This window comes from Cyprinodon variegatus, unplaced genomic scaffold (genome assembly GCF_000732505.1).
Source record: "Cyprinodon variegatus isolate N-32 unplaced genomic scaffold, C_variegatus-1.0 Scaffold395, whole genome shotgun sequence".
Classification (NCBI taxonomy): domain Eukaryota; kingdom Metazoa; phylum Chordata; class Actinopteri; order Cyprinodontiformes; family Cyprinodontidae; genus Cyprinodon; species Cyprinodon variegatus.
Window position 1 is genome coordinate 486,936 of NW_015150848.1, and position 22,568 is coordinate 509,503.

Genomic DNA, 22,568 nt, shown 5'->3' on the forward strand with positions numbered 1-22,568 from the left:
TGTTTTTCTTCAAATTTTCAGTCGAAGTCTGCTCTCTTCTCAATGTTACAGACTGCAGCTTTAAGTAAAAAAATATTTAAAAAATAAAAATTTTTTTCATTTTAAAATCTAAAGTGTTTTTTTAAGTAGAGAACAACAATCGTTCAGTTTGAACGTGAAACGTTAGCCTTTACATGCAAAACCCAATCAAGCACCGCAACATATTTTTGCAAAATCTTTGAACATACATTTCCCAAATATAAGAGGAACATCGTAGTTTGGTTTAAAGAAAGCATTTTAGTTTTATTATAATTTAGTTTGTTGCAAGGATTTTACAGTTTGAAGAAATAGAACATTACACCATATGCCAACCGTCAAAAGGATGTGCATGACAAGGAAGGGCTATATATACTGCATGCATCATTTAGAAAGCTGACATTGTATTACTTCTTGAGCTCTTGAGTTACTCACTGTCACTGGTAGGTGCTTCGGCCAGAGAGTAAGTGTTGGGGCCGGTAAGATTTAAGGAGGGCTGGCCATCACACACTGAATTTAGGACCACGTTAACAGGATTTGAATGGAGACAAAGCCCCTACTTTAGCAAAGACTAAGAGTCTAATGGACCAAGAGTGACAATCTGAGGTTTGAACCAGCTCCCATATGGCCCCTCCAAGAGTCCAGTGACCTGCTCTCTACTCATAAGGCCACCAACCTCTGTACAATTCTCTATATTTTTATGGTTTTAAAATTTAATAAGCAATATTTCTACTGACAATTCCTAAAAATACCTGTACTGCACTCAAGACATCCATCCATTTTCTAACACCCTTATCCCAAGTGGGGTCGCAAGGGGTGTCTAGGTCTCCAGCTGTCTACTGTACGGGCGAGAGGCGGGGCACACCCTGGACAGGTCGCCAGTCCATCGCAGGGCAACACAGAGACAAACATCCATTCACACACACACTCACACCTAAGGGGACTTTAGAGAAGCCAATTAACCTAACGGTCATGTTTTTGGACTGTGGGAGGAAACCGGGGAACCCGGAGAGAACCCACACATGTTCAGGGAGAACATGCAAATCCATGCAGAAAGACCCCAGGGCTGGGAATCGAACACAGAACATTCTTGCTGCAAGGCAGCAGTGCTACCCACTGTGCCACTCAAGTCATATTTTCTAAATTATTTTACTCGAAAGGAAGTCCCTTCCTCATGTATTGCTCTAAATGTTTGATGATAAAGTAGGGGCTTTAATGTCCAACAACGGTGAGTATAAAATGACTATTTTGGTGAAATGAAACCCATTTCTGGGAATAAAACTCTGAAAAGGTAAAAGTTGTACGTTTATCTATGTTAATACTGTTTATAACCTCTGCTTCTAACACCAAGCTGATAAAAAGGCTTTACATAAAAGTCATGATTAGAATTAGATGGAATTAATTTCCTCTGTCCTTTCAGCAGATAGAAAAATGAACACAAATCTAACAGTAGCTAATTTACTTTCTCATGCTGTTATACCATTTATGTGACAAAGAGTGTACAGGTCCATCTTTAAGAAACAAAACTGCTGGAATCAGAAAAATTAAACCGTTTTCTATTTCATATACGCTCCAACTAAACATTAACAGAAAACATTCTCTTTCAAGTCATTCCATTTCTCCACTCTGATCTGAAAGACTTCTTAATGTCGTCTGTAGCCACGCTCTAAAAGGGATCTGACACAACTGCTGTAAAATTTAAGTTCACAAAAAGCCCAACGGGTAATGCTGACAGGCTATTTAAAAATGAAGCGTGTCTTTCAGTAAATCGAGCCAAACGCTTGATTGCTGAAGTAATGATGTGACAATCGATACAAAAAGCCGCTTCCCTCACATTTCCTCATTTTCTTTGTTGTTTGCCATTCAATTCCTTATATGCAAACAAATGAAATGATTGAACTTGTTAGCTTTGCAGATTTTTCTTCTTTTTATTTTCCCCCGTTTTCATTTCTGCATTTCAAATACAAATTTAAACCCTGATCTCCGTAAAATTGCCTTTGGGTTAGGATTTAAAAAATCTTACTTGCATGAAACAGCATTTGCTTTTTGCAGATATCAACTTCGGAAAGCGCATGCCTATATTGGAAAACACAACAGGACAACAGTTTAGCACGAAACTGTGACTGAAATATGCAGCCATGCAATCCATGGAACATCAAATTTCCGTCCATTCATTGTATTTTAACCAAATTGTAATTGAGATTTGTTCTGCATCTGCTTCGGAGTGCAGCACTGTGCACTGTGTTTGTCACAGAAAGAGTTTTATCTGAAAGGTATCGTCTGTCCGTCAGCTGATGCGAGTTCCTGTCTCTCATAACACCGCTGGAGCTGTGGGAACGTCTCTGTAGTGTACAACTGTGACGCAACTTCAATTATATTGTTGCAGGGTCACATTGTTGTGAAATGGATAATAGCTGCTATCAAATTAGGATACTTAATGTAACAGCTTGGCTTTTTTAACAAACCACAAATGTCCTTCATGATCTGTTAAAGATGCAATTGTTTAGCATAACTAGATTTTTTTTTTTTTTCTCTCTCTCTTAGCTCTGATAATAGCATCAATCATAATTTCTTTCACAGTAACACTTTCACTTGCAGGGAGACAGATTTTTCTTTTTAAGCAACTTTTTACTAATTTGGCAGAAACATATTGTTATGGAAAGAGAAAAAGTATCTCTTACTATTACGTGTCGAAAGTATTTGCTTGTTCTTGTTGGAATAAGCTGCTGTATTGTTATTGCATGTAATTAAGAATATCTAAAAGGTTTACGCTTCAATAAAACAATAACATCAGAGACAAAACATTGGTATCCTTGAACAACATAATCAATACTTAGATAACAGCTAAAAAACAAAACAAAAAAACCCCAAATTTGATTATGACTGAGAAATCATTTACTATTTAAGGGGTGAAGCATTATCATTGTATATGAAAAGTAAAATAAGTAATTATTGACCCTGTTGCACAAATTAAATACCTAAAGTGAAGCTGTGCCTTAAAGATCCACTAAATATTTAACTGTGAGATTCCTCAACAAGGCGTATTGATCCAGCTTAGAGTTATTCTAGCAGTTATACATTTTTTATACACACTCAATCCCTGCAGGTTTGAAAGAAAAGGTTATCTAAGCATATTTATAAAGGTACTTCTACTAATTAATAGACAAGCCCTGTATGAGTTTTTTTTTCTTTGTATTTTTGGTAATAGTATAATCTTAAATAAAGCAAAAAAAGTTCAATCTCTGTATAACTTAAAAGTTATCAAAATATAATTTAGGTGAAGCCGAAGCAAGTAACCTTGCTCTAATTAGGAAGTAACTGATTATTCATAAAAACAAGCATACTGCTAAGCACAAAATAAGGTTGATTCAAGTCAGAAACAAGTCCCCTTTCTATCAAGTAACCATAAATAAATACTATTAGTAACAGATAATATCCTTCAAAATACACATTTTCCAGAGCCAGTCCTGTTATGTCAAATCAAGCAAAGAAAAATTATGCAAAACAGAACTATTTTGTTAAAAAAAAAACACAAGGTGCAAAAGAATAAATCATCACAGAAGAAGCATCTAAGTGAATCCATGTTCCTCTCTGCCTAAGAATAGTAATAAATCAAGATCATGATTATTTGAAAATTAGAAAAGCATGAGTTTGAGCTAAACAACTACAATGAACTATAACTGCTAATATGGGATTGGAGAGTCATGTACTGGAATACAGACAGGAAGTTAAGGAAACAGCAGGAGACTGTAATGCACAGGTAGTGGATTCATTATTTTATCCTCTAGAAGCTGATATAAAAAACCTCAACAAATGTTGATGCTGTTAAAATTTTCCCCAACAACCTCGCTGGTGTTCCCACAGTGAAATAATCAGGCTGAGCACAGCTAATGAATTGCTTAGGTTAACACTTGGGCTGTGACTAACAATTATTTTGCAAATCGATTCATCCGTTGATTATTTTTTTCATAATTGGTTAATAATCGGATAGCCAACGATTCTTTAAAGAAGGCTTTTTACCAAATTAAACCAGGTGAAACTCAAGCTTTTCCAGCTGAGGATTTCTGGGTGGAGCATATTGTCAGAGAATATATATATATCTTTTATCTTAAATGCACAATGTTTGTATATTTTTTCACAATCTCGGTATAATTATTGCTCTAAGTAGGTTGCTCTGTAATCTGAAGACATGTTTCTATACTGCAGTTAACAATCAATCAATTACTAAATTAGTTGACAATTATTTCAATAATCAAATAATCTGTATATAATCTGTAAGTAAAACTTCTGAATGACTTACATGAATTTAGAACCCAAAGTGATCTACAGGGTCCCCCCCCCATGTAAAATGTCTGTGTTTCTGTCTTCTTGGAGCGGCTGTACCAAAACTGAATTTCCCTATGGGATTAATAAAGTATTATTGAATTGAAATAGATGTCTTAAATATTCAAACAATCAAATGTTTTGTAGTGTTTGTGTGGCAGTATGGATAAACAGTATGGAAATTAAACAATTATGGAGTGACAGAAGATTGGAAACAATGCAAACTAACATTGCTGGTTTGAAAAACAATTTATTTTTTTGAGTTTTTACGGCTTGTTTTTTTAATAACTTTTTAGTGGCTCGTTTTTCTGATAGTAGGCTGACAGAAAGGGGGTGAGACATGCGGTAAAGGTCACAGGCCGGATTCGAACCCGGGTCAGCCGCGTCGAGGACTAAGTGCATGGGTCATGTGCAATTTTTTTATGCGGAATTTAAGATTTATGACAATTTTTTTTTGTATCAAAAAACACCTAAAAATTAAGGGATTTTTAAATGCCTATGGCACTGACACAACCTTAGATTGACTAAAAAATTTGAAAAAAAAATTGACTAAAAAATTTGAAAAAAAAATACATATATAAAAAAGTCTGTTGATAACTGAATTATGTTAAACTGCTATCAAGTTGTGTAGAACTGTCTGTAATTTGTGAAATCTTTGCAAAACAAAAATCTTTTTTAAATTTTGTCCAGTGAAAAACATATTCTGTATTGTCCCATTTCATGGGCTTAATTTGCTGTTAATCCCCTTCCACCCTTTATATACTAAAACAGTTCAATCAGATTATGTGTACATATAAAGCTCCTTCTTTGCAAGTAGTGCAGAATGGGTCTATAAAATAGTTTCTCTATACAAAAGATAATCAACTTAGAATTATATATAATACCATGGCTCACCGAATGCATTAATGGTTCAACATTTAAAAACAAAAACACCTAATATTTCCAGCATAACCTAACAGCTACAAGCTTTATCTTTCAAAAAAAGGAGCTCTGTGTTGAAAGGGAAAAGAAATAAGTGGGGGTCAGGGATCAAGCAAAAATCAAATGTAAATAAAATCAGCTTGAACTCCTGCCAATCGATACCAAGCCAAGTCTTGAAAAAACCTGATTCCCAAAGTCCCCACACCCACAAAGAAAAATAATGATTTCCTGTTTCTCACTCTAAAGAGCAGCCGTGGTAACCTCCTCAACTTCCGACACATCTACCTCCTAAGGTAGAGATGCCCCACTCCTCACACCATCATCTCTGCTGTCTCTTGTGCTACACTCACATTCTGTTTTCATCTCCAACTTCACGCTGGTTTGGGGTTTCAGCTTCATTTCTAATTCAGCAGTTTGCAGGGGAAACGAGCACAGTTTGAGCTGAGGTAAAGCTTTTTTTTATTCTTAAGAAGCTTGGGAGGATTTACCTGTACTCTTGGATGTCGTGGGATTTTGCACTGCCTGCGATTTGCTGTGGTACCCCCTCCAACGACATTTTGTGGGTGAGCTGGCTGCTTGGTGTCACGTCACACTCACTCTCCTCTGGCTCTTTATCGTCATATTCATTTAAACTCGGTAGTAATCCAGACACCCCCTTTTCATTACCAGAAACAGGGCTCTGGTCACTGCACAGCTTGGGGCTCTCTCCTCCTGTCCGTGTGTATTCCAAATATATATCAGATTTAAGGAACAGAGGATAAGTGTTTTCCTCCATCCTGAGCTGTATCTCAGTCTGAGCCTGGTCAAACATTGCAGGATCAATGTGTAGCCTAATCAAACAATCTCTGATGAAAGACTTAGTAGCTGGTTTGATTTGTCTGGAGACGATTCCATTGTTGTCCTGGATGTACTTTTTGTAGATAGCTTTCGCCAGTTTTACTTTCTTCTCCTCGTTCCCCTCGTTGGCTTCTAGCTTACGGAAGCCACTGCATGCAAACCAGAAGTCCAGCATATCTGCACAGTCTTCATTCTTGAGGAATTTTCGGAAGAGATGGATGCCATCCTGGTCATCCAGGAGGGAATGAAGAGACTCTGCCCATTTTAAGTAGGGTGGCGTCGGGGAAGCACTGCCCTCTGGCTCATAGCCCAGATCCAAGTCTGGCCGTCTGGGTGTAGCCACAGAAGCTTCACTTTTGGTGCCCTCGTTCTTGGAGGAGAAGGTGAAGTTGCTGTGTTGGCGACCATCGCTGCACACCAGCTCTCCTTCCTCCCCGGGAACCGGAGGTCTGGGAGCATTCTCAGTAAAGCTGCCTCCCAAGTCTGAGATGCAGCCTCTTTGGTCGTTTATGCTCATAGTCCCGGCATCCATGAATCCTGGAGTGCCCACAGTGCACAACTGTTGGATCCAGTATTCTAGTTATGTTTCTCTGGAAAATCTCCTGCAAGGAGGGAGAAATATATCATGAGAGGCAGCTCACATGACCGGAAAGGCAGATCATCGCTAGCCTCGTCATACAAAGGCTCATTCTTAGACTAATGGTGAATCAGCAAATGATAAATTGAATTATCACACATGCATTCACAAAATTATGTATAACATGTGTGAATATACTACTGGAGCAATAGGTTTAAAGTACTTTAATTACATACTGTGAAATTTTGAAAACTGTCCTAATAATAGCTGGTTAATAAATCAACATAAATATACATATTTCAGTAGACACAGGAACGATATCAATATAAAATACATCTGATAAAACTCCAGGGTATATAAGCAGAGGAAATAAACCGCTCAACCTCTCATAAACAAACTGTAAAAGGTTGGTAGTACGGCTGACCTATTTTTAAAGGTTATATTTAAATAAGGTTAGGGTTACACTTTTAATGTGGCCTTTTTTTCTCCCGGTCATTATTTCACATAGGTTAACAAAACACTAATCAATAATCATCACAGCTACTAGAAGTATCAAGGCTTGTATCGTGATTCATTTTTCAGTTTTATTACCCAGCCCTAATATTTACTGTAACTTGTCTTTATGTCTTCAAAAAAAGATTTTCTTATGATCTTTGTCATTTTTTTTTTTATTTCAGCCCTACACAAGTAAAAGAAAATATTACCAAATATGAACATATGATGCAGAAAGAAAAAAAAAGGATAAAAAATATATAGAAACATATCTTCCTCACAGCCTATCCCTGCAGGGTCACAAATAAAAGCGCGCGGTCATACTCTCAGCTGGTTGCAGGTCTGGGCTCTCTCTTCTCTGCAGGGCGTGACGGGCAGGTGCTCCCCATCACCGCTAATTAGAGCCTTTCTTAAGGAGTGGAAACCAGGAGGAGGGCATCAGTTCTTTCTCGCTTCCAGCGTGGTATTTGACCGACCAATCTCTTTTCTGAGTTACCTCCAAGCCAGTTCCTAATTCCGTGTCTCTGTTTCCTTCCTAGAACCATTGAGAACCTCCAAGCCTGGACCTCCTAATCAAAGGATCGCCAGTCTGCTTTGGTCCTCCTACCTGAGCTCACCTGCCTGTCCACCTTCCAATACCATCTGCACTAGAGAAAGAGCCACCAGATTCACACCAACCTCCAGAACCCCGGACACCACCCTCCCTGGGTCAAACCAAGCCTCTACCTCCATGAGTCCTCTACAATTCTCATCAGTGCCAGCCTGTTTCTCACTAGTGTCCTCTTCCTTCTCAACAGAACTAGTCACAATCAGCCTGCCAGCACCAACTCTGCATACACTGCACCTTGACATTAAAACTTCCTTAAAACAAATCGTCTGTCTCCGTGGTTGCCCTGATTCAGAGTCAATCTTTCCTAAACATGACACAAGATGGCTCTTTGGCACAGTGGCATGATGGACAGCCATTGCATGACAGAGCTAGACACATAGATACTCTCATTATCAGAGAAGAGTTGATGTCTGATCGGAAAATAATTTTATAACAGGTCAAGTGTCATGATGTTTAAGATGGACAATTACTCCTTTTCTAACTGGAACGAGGGCAGTCTTGGCACTGCTGGAGGACATTGCAAATGAAAAACAATTTTTTTTGTTTGTTTTGTTTTTCAGAGTTCATACTGCCCTGCCGGCACATAATTATAAGAGTGTTATTAGCAGCTTGAATGAACCAGGGTAAATATTTAAAACTGGACCCGGTGTAACAGAAGAAAACTAGGAGGAACTCTGCTTTGCTGCTTTCAGTTCAAGTTCTTCTGTTCTTTCTAACAAGAGATTTTAGAGGGAATATCTGTTATTTTTAAGTGACGCTCTGAATTGTTTGAGATTTAAAGTACTTCACTACATTAATGTGGTGACAGTCCTTCTAATAGAAATATTGAAGACATATCCAGGTTATTACTATGCTATGGTCTACATTCGAATGATCTGCATTGAACAGTTAGTTAATTTAATGCAGCAGCTAAACGGCTGTTTTGATTTGAAGGACATTGTAGGAAAAAACCAGTAAATTTTAACAAAATCCAGTTTTTAGTCTCTGGTGTCAATTAAGCAGTCGCTGGTTTGCTATAATTCTCTACAAACACTCTTCATTGTTTGCAGACAAGGTGTCTGTTACTAAGATTTATTTGAACACATAGTCTGCACCTTCCAGGTATTTATATTTATTTGCAAACCTTTTCAGGGATGAGGACCGGTCATTTCAAGCAGTCCTTGCAGCTGAGTAAATTTCCTCCAAATTAGGATTTATAAAGAAAAAGAGTTGGTTGTTTATACCTACAGCCAGTTTCAACTGTTTATATGCTGAGCTAAAAAAAAAAAAAAAAAAAAAGCTGCCTTACAATCTATACGGTTAGTAAAAAAATGTAAAATTGACTTTGAATGACAGGTTACTACATCGATCCTCATTCCATGTGGTGATTTTAATTAAACATCCAGGCTAGAGCTTAATGGTAAATTCATCTGCAGAGCTGCATGCTGGAAATTATTTTAGAGAACACATTTTTCAAGGACATATTTGCCTCCTCATGGAGCAATCTTGACTGGAGCTTGAGCAGCTTATGGCAAAGCTTCTGCGATACAGCCTCTCTATTTAATTTAAGGTTTAATGTAGCCACGGCTGACTGGATAAATTCACACATCCATGCTGAAGCCACTATTTCCTGACAGTTTGCTGGCAGATCCAAAACATGGAGGAAAAAAAACAACTTGACACTTAACCTTGTCTTCATCTCACATTTCCCTGTAATTTACTTCCCTATTTATAGCTCTGAGCACTTGTTGACTCAGATAGGACAAAAAAAAAAAAAAAAGGATGATTATTAAGATTTTGTGAAGGCAAGAACATTGAGTCTCTGGATATGATTCTAGGAGAAGTGTTGCTTTCTTGGTTGCCAGCACCCTTGCCTTTAGGGCACACCCACTCTATGTCTAATCCAATACATAGAAAAATCATTTATCTTGATTGAACAAAAGACAAAACTGGCTGCTCTGCAATCAGCTGCTGCTGAAACCTAAAGTCCAGCTTTTGCAAGGCCAGATGTGCAGGAATGACCATTCCTACTGGGTGTGCATAACAGCTGGAGGTGCAGGTTGATGGATCCATCACCTATATCACATCAAGCTGGAGCTCCAGGCTTGAACGGCTACGATTACAGGTGCAGGTGTCCTTTTACACCATTTACACTGATTGAAACCTGAGGCGAGCACGGCAAATGTCATTTGGCTCCTAAACTGTATCTTGAGGTGAGCGTCTCATCACGTCTTGGCCAGGAGCAGCAGCGGAGGATGGGGGAGGGGAGCCACAAACAAACTCCATACAATCAGAGAGAGAGTGAGAGAGTGAGAGAGAGAGCCAGGCCTATCAGCAGCCCACCGACAAGTGCAACAACTTTGTCACACTATTAATATCTGCGCTGTGACCGCAAACAGCCGCCAAACTGTGCGCGCAACGCGCAACTGCCCCGCACGCAGATAAAAAGGGAGGAAAAAAAGCAAACCGGGAATCCCACGATTATATTGCAGGCTGCAAAGCGATGGGTCTATTTCCATCTACTAGCGCAGTGTCTCATTCCTGATCGCAGCACAGAGAGAAAAGTGACAGATACTTCACCGCTTCAGATCCTTCGGCCGCTTGTGTGCGCATCGGGCAGCTGGAGCGACACCAGTGGCTGCGGACAGCGTCATGGTTGGGACGCGCAGGACTTTACCAACAACAAAGAGGACAGTCCGCTCTCCTCTCCATGGCTGTCTGAGTGTCTGTGCGGAGCTGAGGCTGAACAGCAGAGGATGCACAGCGCCGCGCCTGTTCGCTGCACAAACTGCCTCTCACTTTCCTCCCCTCTCTCTTTTTGCCCTTTTCCACTATTCTTCTAATGAACATGCCTAACCCTTTCAGGATGGATCAACTGAAGATGGCATGGGTAAATTTGCATTTATTAAAACACCAATTCCTTGTATTTTAAAAAGTAGTAAGCCTAACCTAGAAAGGAGTGTAGTTTTAATTCAAACTACTTAAATTTGGACCCAAAATTATAGAAAATTCCTCTAAAATAAACAAGCTTTTATCAGAATTACCTTCTGGCTCTAGAGATTGTAATTGTGAAGGTATTTTGGTTTAAATTAAGATAAAAATCTTAGTTTGTTTTTGTTTTTTTATCAAATATTAGATCCAGACCTCCTGTAGAACAGAGGCGTAGCCAGAAAGTGGATAGGCATCGGAACCTCAGGGTCAATCTACACTGTTCAAACAGGAACAAGCACAAGGTCCATATTTCTAAATAAAGACAAACTATAGTTTCCTACAGCTTTTGCTAACAAACAGATGCATATATTTAAACATTTGTCTAGATAAAAGGTATATTGAATAAAATTCTTTCAGGTTTGAGTTGGAGTGAACATCTTTTCCATCGTCATTACTTACCTACTTTTATCAATATCATTCTGCAATAAATTGATATTTACAAGTACTAATATCTACATAAATTAGTAATTTAATAGGTGTTTATTTAAAAAAGTTATTTACAGTATCTATGATTTCACTGAAGACTCTTAGACGACTTGCAGAGACACATAATTTTCCTCTTTACGGCATATAACACAAAATCTAGTTCTGAAAGAGCATGAATTCTGTAATAATCATCTCTAATATTGGTATATTAACCCTGTAATGCCAAATGTATCATATTTGATACATACGGTTTCTGAAATGTTTTGCGTCTGACACCTTTTGCATAATTTAATGGTAAAAACTTTGCTCAAAATCCTATTGTACACAATCAGATATACCTGATAACAGAGGGCAGAAGACTACATAAAAAATTATCTTGACTTATTGCATAGTAATTAATTATTAATATCAAAAATGTATTTCTGTTTTTTCGTTTTACATATTTTGTTAAAAGGCCAAATAAGGAATTCAAACCAAAAAAAAGTAATTTTCGGTTTTGTTTTATTCTTGGATCGGGCTTTAAAGGGTTAATGTGCACAATTAACCACAGTGTTTTTGTTGTCAAGTAATTGTTAATATATATAAAATTAAAATCTTTTGAAAATTCTACTTGAGAGGAAAAAAATGGTAGGGGTGGCCACAGGGGTGGCCAATGATTGGTGAGCTAGATGGCCCCCCATCTAGCTCCGCCCCTGCTTATACACAAATCTGTGCAACCAGTTAAGCTTTCGTAGACTACATTAAAACATAAACCATCATTATTAAATAAATTAAGCAATACCTTTAGAACATCTTAAGGTACATTGGGCACAGTTTGGCCAAAATCATCCCCAAGCCCCAGTTAGGTTGTAAACATGATTTTTACCTATATAATAATAACTGAATGAAAAAAAAAATCCAACTATAGCTAAAATAAAGGCAGTGTCAAAATTCTGGGGCTGCATCATTAAAAAGGATTCAGCAGAGTGGACTGAACAGAGATTGTGCAGAGATTCAGGCATCGTCTCTGAGAGACAAGGGAGAGGAGATCTCATGCTGGTGGGGAGCTGGTAGCCGTAGCCCTTTGAAAATGAAGTAAATCCTTAATAATCTAAGCAGATATCTGAGTTGTATAAAACCACTTTCTCAAAACACATTGGAAGTTTATTTTGGTGACAAAGTGTTATACACATTTTCAGTATTGTCCGCCATTTGCTTCAACCTACTATAAATCATGGGATAGTGTGAGCAATGAACTATCCACCACAGCCATCCTTTAAATATTAAAAAAAGGACATATTTGTTTACCACATGCAGTGGTGAATTGTTACCAGAAGGGTCAGGGCTTTTTTCTTGGGGCCAAAAAACAAAAGAACTTCAAACACAAAATAAGAATCCAGGGAAGAGCACATGCTTTAGGATATTGAGTGAGCCACAAATCCAAGGTTACAGACCCTGATCTAACAGATGAATACTATAATCCTATCATAAATCAAGTGAAGCTTTAAGTTTTGCTATAATTTCCAGATAATTGTCAAAGTACATTGTAAAGATGAAATATAAGATTGGTCCATCTATCAATCCATTTTCCGTCACGCTTATCCCTGCTAGGGTCGCAAGGGGTGTTGGTGCCAATCTCCAGCTGTCACCAGTCCATCGCAGGGCAACACAGAGAAAAACAGGACAAACAACCATTCATGCACACAATCACACCTAAGAAGAATATAGAGAAGCCAATTAACTTAACAGTAATGTTTTTGGACTGTGGGAGGAAGCCAGAGTACCCAGAGAGAACCCATGCATGCACAGGGAGAGCATGCAAACTTCATGAAGAAAGAGCCCGGGCTGGGAATCGAACCCGCAACATTCTTGCTGCAAGGCAGCAGTGCTACTCGTGTTACGTTCAGACCGCACGCACTAGAGGCAGAAAAACAGCTTTTTTACATGCAAAGTCGATGGTTGACACCCATCTAGTTGCAGCAAAAAGATCCTGCAGCAGGAAAGCAGCAGCAACTGGAGTTGGAAAAATTTAACTTTTGCTGCTTGACGCAACATATCAACCAATCAGAGAAGCTGATCTGGGAGGTGGCAGGGAGAGAGACACGGCACTGCTGATGCAGAGCGCTATGATCACTGATCATCAATGTTGAGGGAAACTAGAATCCCAGCAGCATAAATGCAAAGAAAACACAAAACAGGTTGAGCACCAGTTTGTTTTAGAGGTATTTAAGACAATCTTCATTCCAGCCACAGGCTGCACCAAATTACTTCACAGATTATATCTTTCAAAGATGCTTTGATCCCTTCGTTCATCTTCCTATGGTGGTATTCTCTTTTCCTGTTATGTTGTGCAATCAAGCTGCCATTGTCACACATCTCACAACAAGGAAGCATTTCTTTAGAAACTTGTGATGTCATTCAAAAAGTGTAAAATCAGAGGAGTCTTTTAACTTCAAAAGAACAAAGGATTTCATGTTTATGTTGCAATCTGTTATCAGTTATAAATCAGGCCACCAAAGAGGCTGAAAAATGCAGGATTAAAAGCCTCCTGTATGCAAACCATAAGTTAATATACACAGTTATTTTTGTTTAATCCTGTTAATGTGTCACTAGCATCAAGGCAAGGGAAAACTTTTTTTTGTTTGCAGCTCATCTTCAGTAAAAAATAATGTAATGGCAGTGTCAAATGTAATGTAATACTGTATATAATATACTAGTTTGATCTTTTATGTCTGAAAAGATGCCATTTTTTTTTTTTTTTTTTATAAAAACACAAAATAACAAATGTATTTTGTAATCATATCAAAGTTAAAACAGCTATCTTAACATTTTGGAATAATCTTACAGAACTAAAATAATTGGCTTAAAAAATAGCACCTTTAACAAGCAGGAAGAATATGATCAAAGTCTAGTTTAGTGATTTTCAATGTGTCTGAGTCTCTTTAGAAGCACTTGATCCTGCCATCATTGTGACAACTTTGTAATACAAAGACCAAAAGAGCAACGGCAGGACAACCCTTTTCTGTTCTTTGATATCAGGAAGTCAAGATAAGCTCTCAAATCCTTTTACTGAATCGAAAATGAAAGGCTGATGGAACATCACAAAACATAAAGATGTCTCAGATCACATTCTTCTATGGAATGAATTAAAAACAGCAGCAGGAACAGGAAACATCTGGAAACAGATTACAGTGAGACCTTGACTTAAAATATTTATACAATCAGAAATAGTGATTAGTGTTGCACTGATACAGATACCAGTATCGGTCGAGGCCCTGATACTGCACTAAAAAGGTGGTATTCTTGTGGACTCCCTTTGTATTAATCCTTTTCCTGCTTCACAAAGGTAGGCGGCAGCTTGACAAAGCCATGATGGCAATTATTTTACATCCAAGTAGTATGCAGTTCTTTATATATACACACACATCAATTTCAAACAGAAGATATCGGTATCGGCCAATACTGCACAGCCAGGTATCGGGGCCAAAAAATAGCATCGGCGCAGAACTAATAGTTATAATACTAATAGTAACTTTTTGACAAGTTGAACCATCTGACTCGTTTAAAAAAGATAAAGAAATAAGGTAGAATCTCCAGCGTTAAACCGTACAATTAACTTCAAAGATATATACCAAAAAAGAAAAAGTGTTAAATGAGTATGACTCTGCCTGTTTACATTTTGATTAAAAGTTTGCAAAATGATGATGGGGAAAAGGCTGATTTGAGTGTAAATCAATGATTTTTACCTTGGGTTTGATTGTCATCCTCATGTATCCTTCACGTCTGAATCCTTTCAATGTCGATTCCATTTTAAGGTTATTTAATGCACTATCCTGCAGTAATAATAAAGCCAGTCTAATTTCCCAGCATTGGAAAGGTCTGACTGGAGCAGAATATTTCTGTATTACTTTATATGTGCAGTCCAATTCTTCCTGTAAGATAAAAAAAAACACAATCTAAATTCAGTTCACACAAGCCAACATTTAATGTTTTCACATTACCTATAGAGCAAACCCTGAATTACAGAAAAATGGATAAAGTAGTATGCTGCCCCCTGCTGATCTAAAGCTTTAACAACAACAGTGGCTCCAGATGAAAGAGTTTGCAACTCAGTTAAAAGCCCAGCTCCAGCTTTCAATGTCATTGTGTCCTTGGGCAAAACACTTCACCCACATTACCTACTGATGGTGCAATGAGGCCTTGATTCTGTCGGTGAGCCGCCCAATGTAGCTATAAACAGTATGCGAGTGTGTGCATGATTGGGTGAATGACTGAATGTAAGGTAAAGCACTTTGGTGTCTATATAAGTGCGGGCCATTTACAATTTACAGGCAATTTAGTTCTTACAAGATATATAAATAAAACATGTAACAGGTTCCATTTTTCACAAAAACAAAAGAAATAACAAATAACTGTTGTTTCCCATCTAAATATACAGAAAGAATGAAATCTAGATATACAGGGCTTTAATTGCCACGAAGCATATTTCCTCTTCTATATATATATATATATATATATATATATATATATATATATATATATATATATATATATATATATANGTATGTATGAATCCATTTCCTTCAGATTTTGATGCTTGCTTTTAACTTAAGCACAGTGTCAGGTCTAGATACCTAAGTTCTTTCGGTTAACAGCCATTTTGCATTTGTACCTACAATGTAGTATACATGAAAGTAGCATACAATTTATAAACAGCGGGCTTTGACCACAGATTGAGAACTGATTAAAAGTAGATTTCGTTTCTTTGAAAAGTTTAAATATGAACTGAAAACATAATTCTGTCTATGAAATTATCACATTTCCAAAGAGTATTCCAAAGAAGAAATCTATATTTTATTAGTTGACAATAAGTTAGAGGGGGACATCAACTAAGCTACTGATGTAAAAAACTTCATGGTCTTTGGCTTTAAGCGCTTAACCCTGTCTCTGTCCTCGACAGCTTTTAGCCAAACTTTTACTTTGACTAACCTTTTGCTCTGTCTCTCATCTGACTTAAAAACAACCTTAGAGATTATCTGTTTAGCAGTGTCTCTTACAGAGATGAAGCCACTAAACTAAACCTTTACATCAAAAGTTCCCCTGTCCTAGTGGTTCACTGTTCTTTTTGTGTGTATTCCCGGTGTTGTCAAAATCCCAGTAAGTCATGGCAGGTGGCCTTTCACACTGAGCCTTATTCTGTTGAAGGGTTGTCCCTGTTAAAGGAGTGTTTTTCATGTTTAGTATAAGGGTGTGCTGCAGTCTTCAACATACTGCAAGTCAATGACTCAATGTTACCATAAATAGAACATTTTTTTAAACAATCTGTATGTATGGTTTGATTGATTTAAATTGGTAACATGACTTGAGACCACATATGCTGTGAATAGGCATAATCCAGATAAGATATTTGAATTACATTTCTTTCACTGCTTAAAAAGATGACACAAATGAATGATGACACAAAAAATAATGGATTTTCTTTTTCTAGGGAAGGAAGTAGGGAACATCAGCAATGAGGTTCTATATTTATATATATATATATATATATATATATATATATATATATATATATATATATATATATATATATATATATATATATATATATACCTCAAGAATAACACTGATCCAGGGTGCAACTTTGTGATGAAAGTTGGTGGGGACACCCAAATGAACATAACTATAATAAGATAAAAAGCCTAAAATACTTGAAGTCGAATTTTTTCCTGGTGCTGCATCATGACTGAGTCCTCCTCTATCGTCCATCAGAGATAGAAAATCAATCTAATTTTGACAGATAATGGTGCAAAACTGGTTAAAAACATCAAAGATAAAGCTAGTGTTGCAAACAACCCATCCAAACTCTTGCCCCTTAGACACAAAAGTAAAAGTAACCTCACTTTTCAGAATGTTTATTTATTAGATTATAAGACTATAATGACTCCTTCCTCTGTGATCCAATTGATGTTGAATCTCGAAATGCATTTTAAAATGTGATCTGCTGAACTCTGAAACTACCCAGATCTTCTGTGATTGTTCTTTTTCAAGATAATATCCCAGGAAACTTTCTAACTTAAATCAAAAAGTTACATGTCCCATATCACAAATTTTAATACATGATATTTCACTTTGAATTAAAATGTTTCACAATTTTTACAATTACTTCACATCATGTTACAAACCATAAGTATTAGGCCAGTTCCAGGTTTATGTATTATGTGAAGTTCCTTTCAGTATCATTAGCTCCTAGTCAACCATGCAATAGAAGCTAAGAATCCTAATTTGGATTTCTATGCTGATAATTATTTCTGAGATTATTCCTTTAGGATTGGCATTGTCATGGTTTTGGTTATGTTATGCTTTATTTTGCTCCTTGTTTTCTAGTTTTTCTTGGTTTAATTCCTATTTTGTTGTAATTTCTAGATTTTTGTTATTTCTCATGTTGTCCTCTGTTGCCCTCTAGTGTGTGTGTGTGTGTGTGTTCCTTTCACCTTGGCTCCCTCGTTGTCTCCTCTCACACCTGCCCCTTGTCAGCTCGTTAGCCCTCCCTTTGTCTCTGTCAGCTATATATGCTCTCCCTCTGCTCTCACTCTATGTTGGTTTCTCTGTTGTTGCTGGTCCTGTCATCGCTGCAATTGTCTCCCCTCGTCTCTCCCTGGCTCCTTCTACAGTACGTGTTTTCCCTTGATGTCTCCATGGTTCTGGTCTGTTACTTTTTAGTTGGATTTTTTTAAATGCCTTTGTTAATCATTTTCATAATTAAACTACAAGTATTCACATCAGCACCTCTGCTCTGCATTTGGGTCCTCCAAACCTCAACCAAACCCTGACAGGCATACTTCCTACTCCGGCTGAGTTGGAAGGATGTTGAAAGAAGTAAAAGGCCTCACAACTGTTCAAAATGTGGATAAAACGTCAGTTAAAGGAAAGTGTAGAAGTTGCTTTGGAAACTGATCATTTGTAAGAACAAAAGAAAGACATTTAAAAAAAAATTAAACTAGTTGCAAAAGAAATACAAGTCAATCAAATCAAAGTTTATCAAAATCCAATCGCTACACCGTCACAGAGGTTAACATGTAAAACAAAAATGGATTAGCCACTTTGACAACTTTTTAACAAGGATCAACTTTAGAGTTCTTTTTAAACTTGTTAATGACTCTGAAACTACAGATAACAAGAAACACACTTACTCCCAATGGTGGATGATTTTCCCATCACAGATTAAATGTTTTCAAATTAAAATCTAGATTTGATATTATTTTAAAAGTGCATTTATGGTATCCTAGATAAGGATTTATAGATAAAATTTATCTGTGTCAAAAGTAACATAGAATTTCTAGTATGAAAGTTAAATTTTTAAATTCATAATGAAATTAAAATTTTATGGAGGTTTAATGGGTGTCATGATTAAAAATCTGCCTCTAAATCAATTACAGAATACTGCTGTGATCCTTAGGTCATCAAGAAGTTGTTGTGGATGTAAATGGCTGTAAGCAGAAAGGATGGAGTTGACTGTCTTACACAAAACAGCACAAGATTTGCTAAGAGACAATCTTGTTTTAAAGATGCAGGAGTGATTGGAATTTCTATAGGATTAGCCCAAGGAATAATTTTCTCTTGTAGAACAGATGACTGTTGAAATGCTATTATTGGACTAGAGAATGATGCATGATTAAAATCACCAGTTACTGTCACAAATGAATTATGCCTGCTGCCTAATATAAGCTACTATAGGCTGAAAACATATGCATTGTCAGTAACAGTAGATAGTAGAATGTAAACCATGGCCAAAGTAACACTGAAATTCTGGTAAATAATATGGACATAATCTTAATGCTAAAGGTTCAATATCTGGGCTCTAATGACATAACTTCCCAGTACATATCCTATATGAGATCTCTTATTGCTACATACACTGTCAACACGCATCTATTGCTTTTGTATGCCTTCTTTAATTAAATCTATGTTTGCTCATATGGTCAGAAAGCTAAACAGAGCGATGCTGGAGCTGGGAATATGATCTAGTTGCCATGTTATAGTGAAAGATGTAATACTTCCTCCTTGATAATTTGTCAATTTGTTTGTAAAATAATTTATATTGTCAATAATGACTGATGTGAGAGATGGCATACATTTATTTCTTTTATCTCTTCTCCTTGTTTATAGTCTGCATTGTTTGTGCATTCCCTCTCTCTCATCTAAGACTCAGGGATTTAGTTGAACTATTATTTCAGCTTTTAAGGTATTAAAAAGCAGCTCCTGGTTGTAAAAAAAAAAAAAAAAAATTCCATGATTATGCATTATAACCACAACAAACAAGAACCAGAAACAAACTTTGATACACAAACAGATGTGATCAAATCCTTTTAAAGGCGTCATAACCTGGTATTTTACAAATGCAGTCATCCTGAAATGGTATTTAAATTCTTATTAAATTGTTTTAAACTAAGTAGATCTCATTCTAACCCCTTGTCATTGTCCTTTTTTCTAGCAATGGTACGTAGGAGAAGTTGACTTTTGCAGTCAATTCTGTCCTGCCTCGATGTACTATAGGTCACTTGCAATCCGTAGAGTAAGTCACTCGAATGTGTCTGGTGGTTAGCCATCTTGTGGCGGGCAGTTCAGTTTGTGACCCAAAGATATTTTTATGAACCAGTTTCAGCGGGGTCTGACATATTGTGGATCCTGGCCTGTGGGTAGTCACTACCTGACCTACAGTATCCCATTGGCTCCTTTGCGCATGCGCAACCAGATATACGTACATCTGGTTTACCCTCTAATTTTAGTTCAATCTGAAAAACTCACACAGAGAGAAAAGATAATTAGAAGAATTTATTGATAAGAAAGTATAGTCTTTGGCGCTCAGACCTCGGCAGGAACATTCATGCTGAATTATGCTTTAACATGCATGAGTAGATGAATGTGAATAGGGATGTTCCCCCCCGGGCCTGAAACTGGTGGTGGTTTAATCCGAGCTGGTTGACAAGGTGATCTGCTGGGCAGAATTGTGGGACTAGAAGACTGAGGGAGCTGACGCCGGGGCTTCACTCAGACTCGGGATAAAGAGGTCCTGCTTGGTGATGCAGGTACCGTGAACTGTCCATGATGAGCAAGCATGAAGCGACAGTGGAGAGGAAAAACTCCCCTTGGGAAGAAACCTCTGGCAGAACCGGGCTCAACATGGTGGTCTTCTGCCGGACCAATGCGATGAGACGAGGGATGGTGACAACTGGGATTAATACTCTCTGATGAGGTTGAGGTGAAGTCGTGTCATGGAGGACGATTCAGCTGCGATGGCGGAGAAGGGGATGGAGGTGTGTGAATTGTCGTCTGAATCGAAGTCCAACATTGCGATTGCAGGATAGCGGCTGTGGTGAGATTTGAGGGAGTTTATAAAGTGGAAGCAGGACGCTGATTTGGCTTCATGGTGGAGTAGTTTGAAGCTGATTGGCTCGCTTCAGAGACGGATCGGCTTCTGATTGATGGAGGTAAGTCAGAGTTTCTTCAATTGAACTTCCGCTAGAGCTTCATTTTGTAAAAAAGACCTAAATTAAGTTTTTCCCTCCCTAAAAATAGTAAGCATACTACACTATAATATGTTAAAGGTTAATTATGTATTTCAGGAGAAAATAAATTTATTAAAATCCTTTTTGTTTTATTACTCTTCTGTGCCTGATCTTTACCGGAAATGGGATCCTACGCTACTTCCGGGAATTCCGAAAAAGTTAAAAAACAATCCACTAGACTTTGTATTTCAAGTTTGAAGACCTTTCGCTTCCCATCCAGGAAGCTTTTTCAATTCAAAATGTCAGAATTCTGCTACGTTCAGACTGCTCGCAATAGAGGCAGCAGAAGCAGCTAGTTTACATGCAAAGTCTATGGTGACGCGCATCAAGGAGCATCAAAGGGTCCTGCAGTGCGTTTCAAGCAGCGCCTTATGAGCTTTGATTGCATTTGAGTTCTGTCAAACCGACTCCTCTGTGACAGCACAAACCAGCCTAGAGTGACTGAACAGGAGGAGGTTATATGGGAGAGAGAAACAAAGACCAGGCTAATTAGCAGATTGGGAGCAGGTGTGAATAGAGGCCAGAAGGGAGCTAGGGAAAAGGAGGCTGACACAAAGGGGCAAACAGGAAATATAGAAGACCTCCAATGCAACCAAACATACCTAGAACGCAAGAATGAAAAATAGGACCAATTAAAACTCAGAGATAAAACTAGAACAAAATCAAAACCATGGCACAGGTCAAGTAACTTTTTATCCAGTTTAATGGAGTGGGAACAACCAAATCGTTTTTTCTAGTAACAAATCATGTTCTACTAAGTGAAAAGCACCCCTTAAATCTAGAAAAACACTGAAGCCATGATTATTTTATTGTCAACAATGGTTAGACACTGGTCAGTTGACAACTCTGTCAATTTCATTGATAATAAAATCAGTGAGGAAGTAACCATGATACAAAACACCAATGAGATTTTACCAGCCACTGGAGAACAATAATGATCATTTCCAAAGCCCAAAGTCATATTAAGTTTTCTCTCAGCAGCAGGCTTTGCAAAGAGGCCCCAAAAACTAAGCTAAACTGAAACTAGTTACTCCAGGCACAATTTTCTCCTTATCATTTACCATAAAAATCAAGTATTTTCTTTGTAACTTCCAGTATTTTAGAGGATATTGTACCTATTGTCAGTCCTACTACATGAGAGTTATATGGTGGATTGTGGATTATGTGTTATTGTCTAGTTCTTCAAAAGAGTTGAATGGTCCAAGCATGCATCCGACCAGCAACGTAAAGTTTCTGAAATTAATGTACAGTTTAAAAAAATCATACAGTACATGCCGCTTTGGTAATTGATGATCATTTACCTCTAAGTGCTAAATTCCTCAAATATGCTGTACTTATCAATGAAGATAAATTGATTTACTATGTGAGGGTCATTGATAGTAAAATTTATTAAATAGTATGAAATGGATGTAGGTTGGGATGAGATGGCATTTCTTGGAGGCTAAATAGGATGTTGGTTACTTTACTGGGAAGTCATTTTTAACTTATAGAGCAAATGTAGCTATAAACGATTCAGCGAAGAGAGTCAATTCTAAAGAGCCCTTCTATATAAAGTAGAAGTAAGACCTCATAACCCATGGCCGACAGAAGTTTTGCAGCATGAAAAAAATATATTAGAAGGGACATATCTGTTTTTTCTCTTTAACATTCAAAGGCAATAAAAAGGTCTAATATTTTATTAAGTATTGCTTGTCTTTCGTGTATCACTTTATGTATTCACAAAAGTTCCTAGAGGATTATTAGTTATTTTGAATGTTTACTCATTGTTTATATTTGTTTGTATGAATACTATTTTACTGTTTGGCTGACCAAAAGAACAGATTGTAAAAAGGTTTTCTTTAAAATAATACAT

At 37.4% G+C, this 22,568-nt stretch overlaps 1 protein-coding gene and 1 long non-coding RNA gene across 2 annotated transcripts in view; one reads left to right on the forward strand and one right to left on the reverse strand.

Moving 5' to 3' along the window:
* Positions 1–10,479, reverse strand: part of axin1 (axin 1) — a 30,964-nt gene extending 20,485 nt beyond the window's left edge. Inside the window, exons 1-2 of the mRNA XM_015387464.1 lie at positions 10,335–10,479; positions 5,748–6,698 (exon numbers count right to left, since the gene is read on the reverse strand). Of these exons, the coding sequence (XP_015242950.1) occupies positions 5,748–6,628 (881 nt within the window). The 5' untranslated portion in view covers positions 6,629–6,698; positions 10,335–10,479. The remainder of the gene's footprint in view (positions 1–5,747; positions 6,699–10,334) is intronic.
* LOC107092807 lies at positions 2,335–20,570 on the forward strand. The gene is made up of 3 exons (XR_001481592.1): positions 2,335–2,345; positions 3,718–3,721; positions 19,937–20,570. It is a non-coding gene; the product is annotated as an uncharacterized LOC107092807 (long non-coding RNA).
* The last annotated feature ends 1,998 nt before the right edge of the window (positions 20,571–22,568 follow it).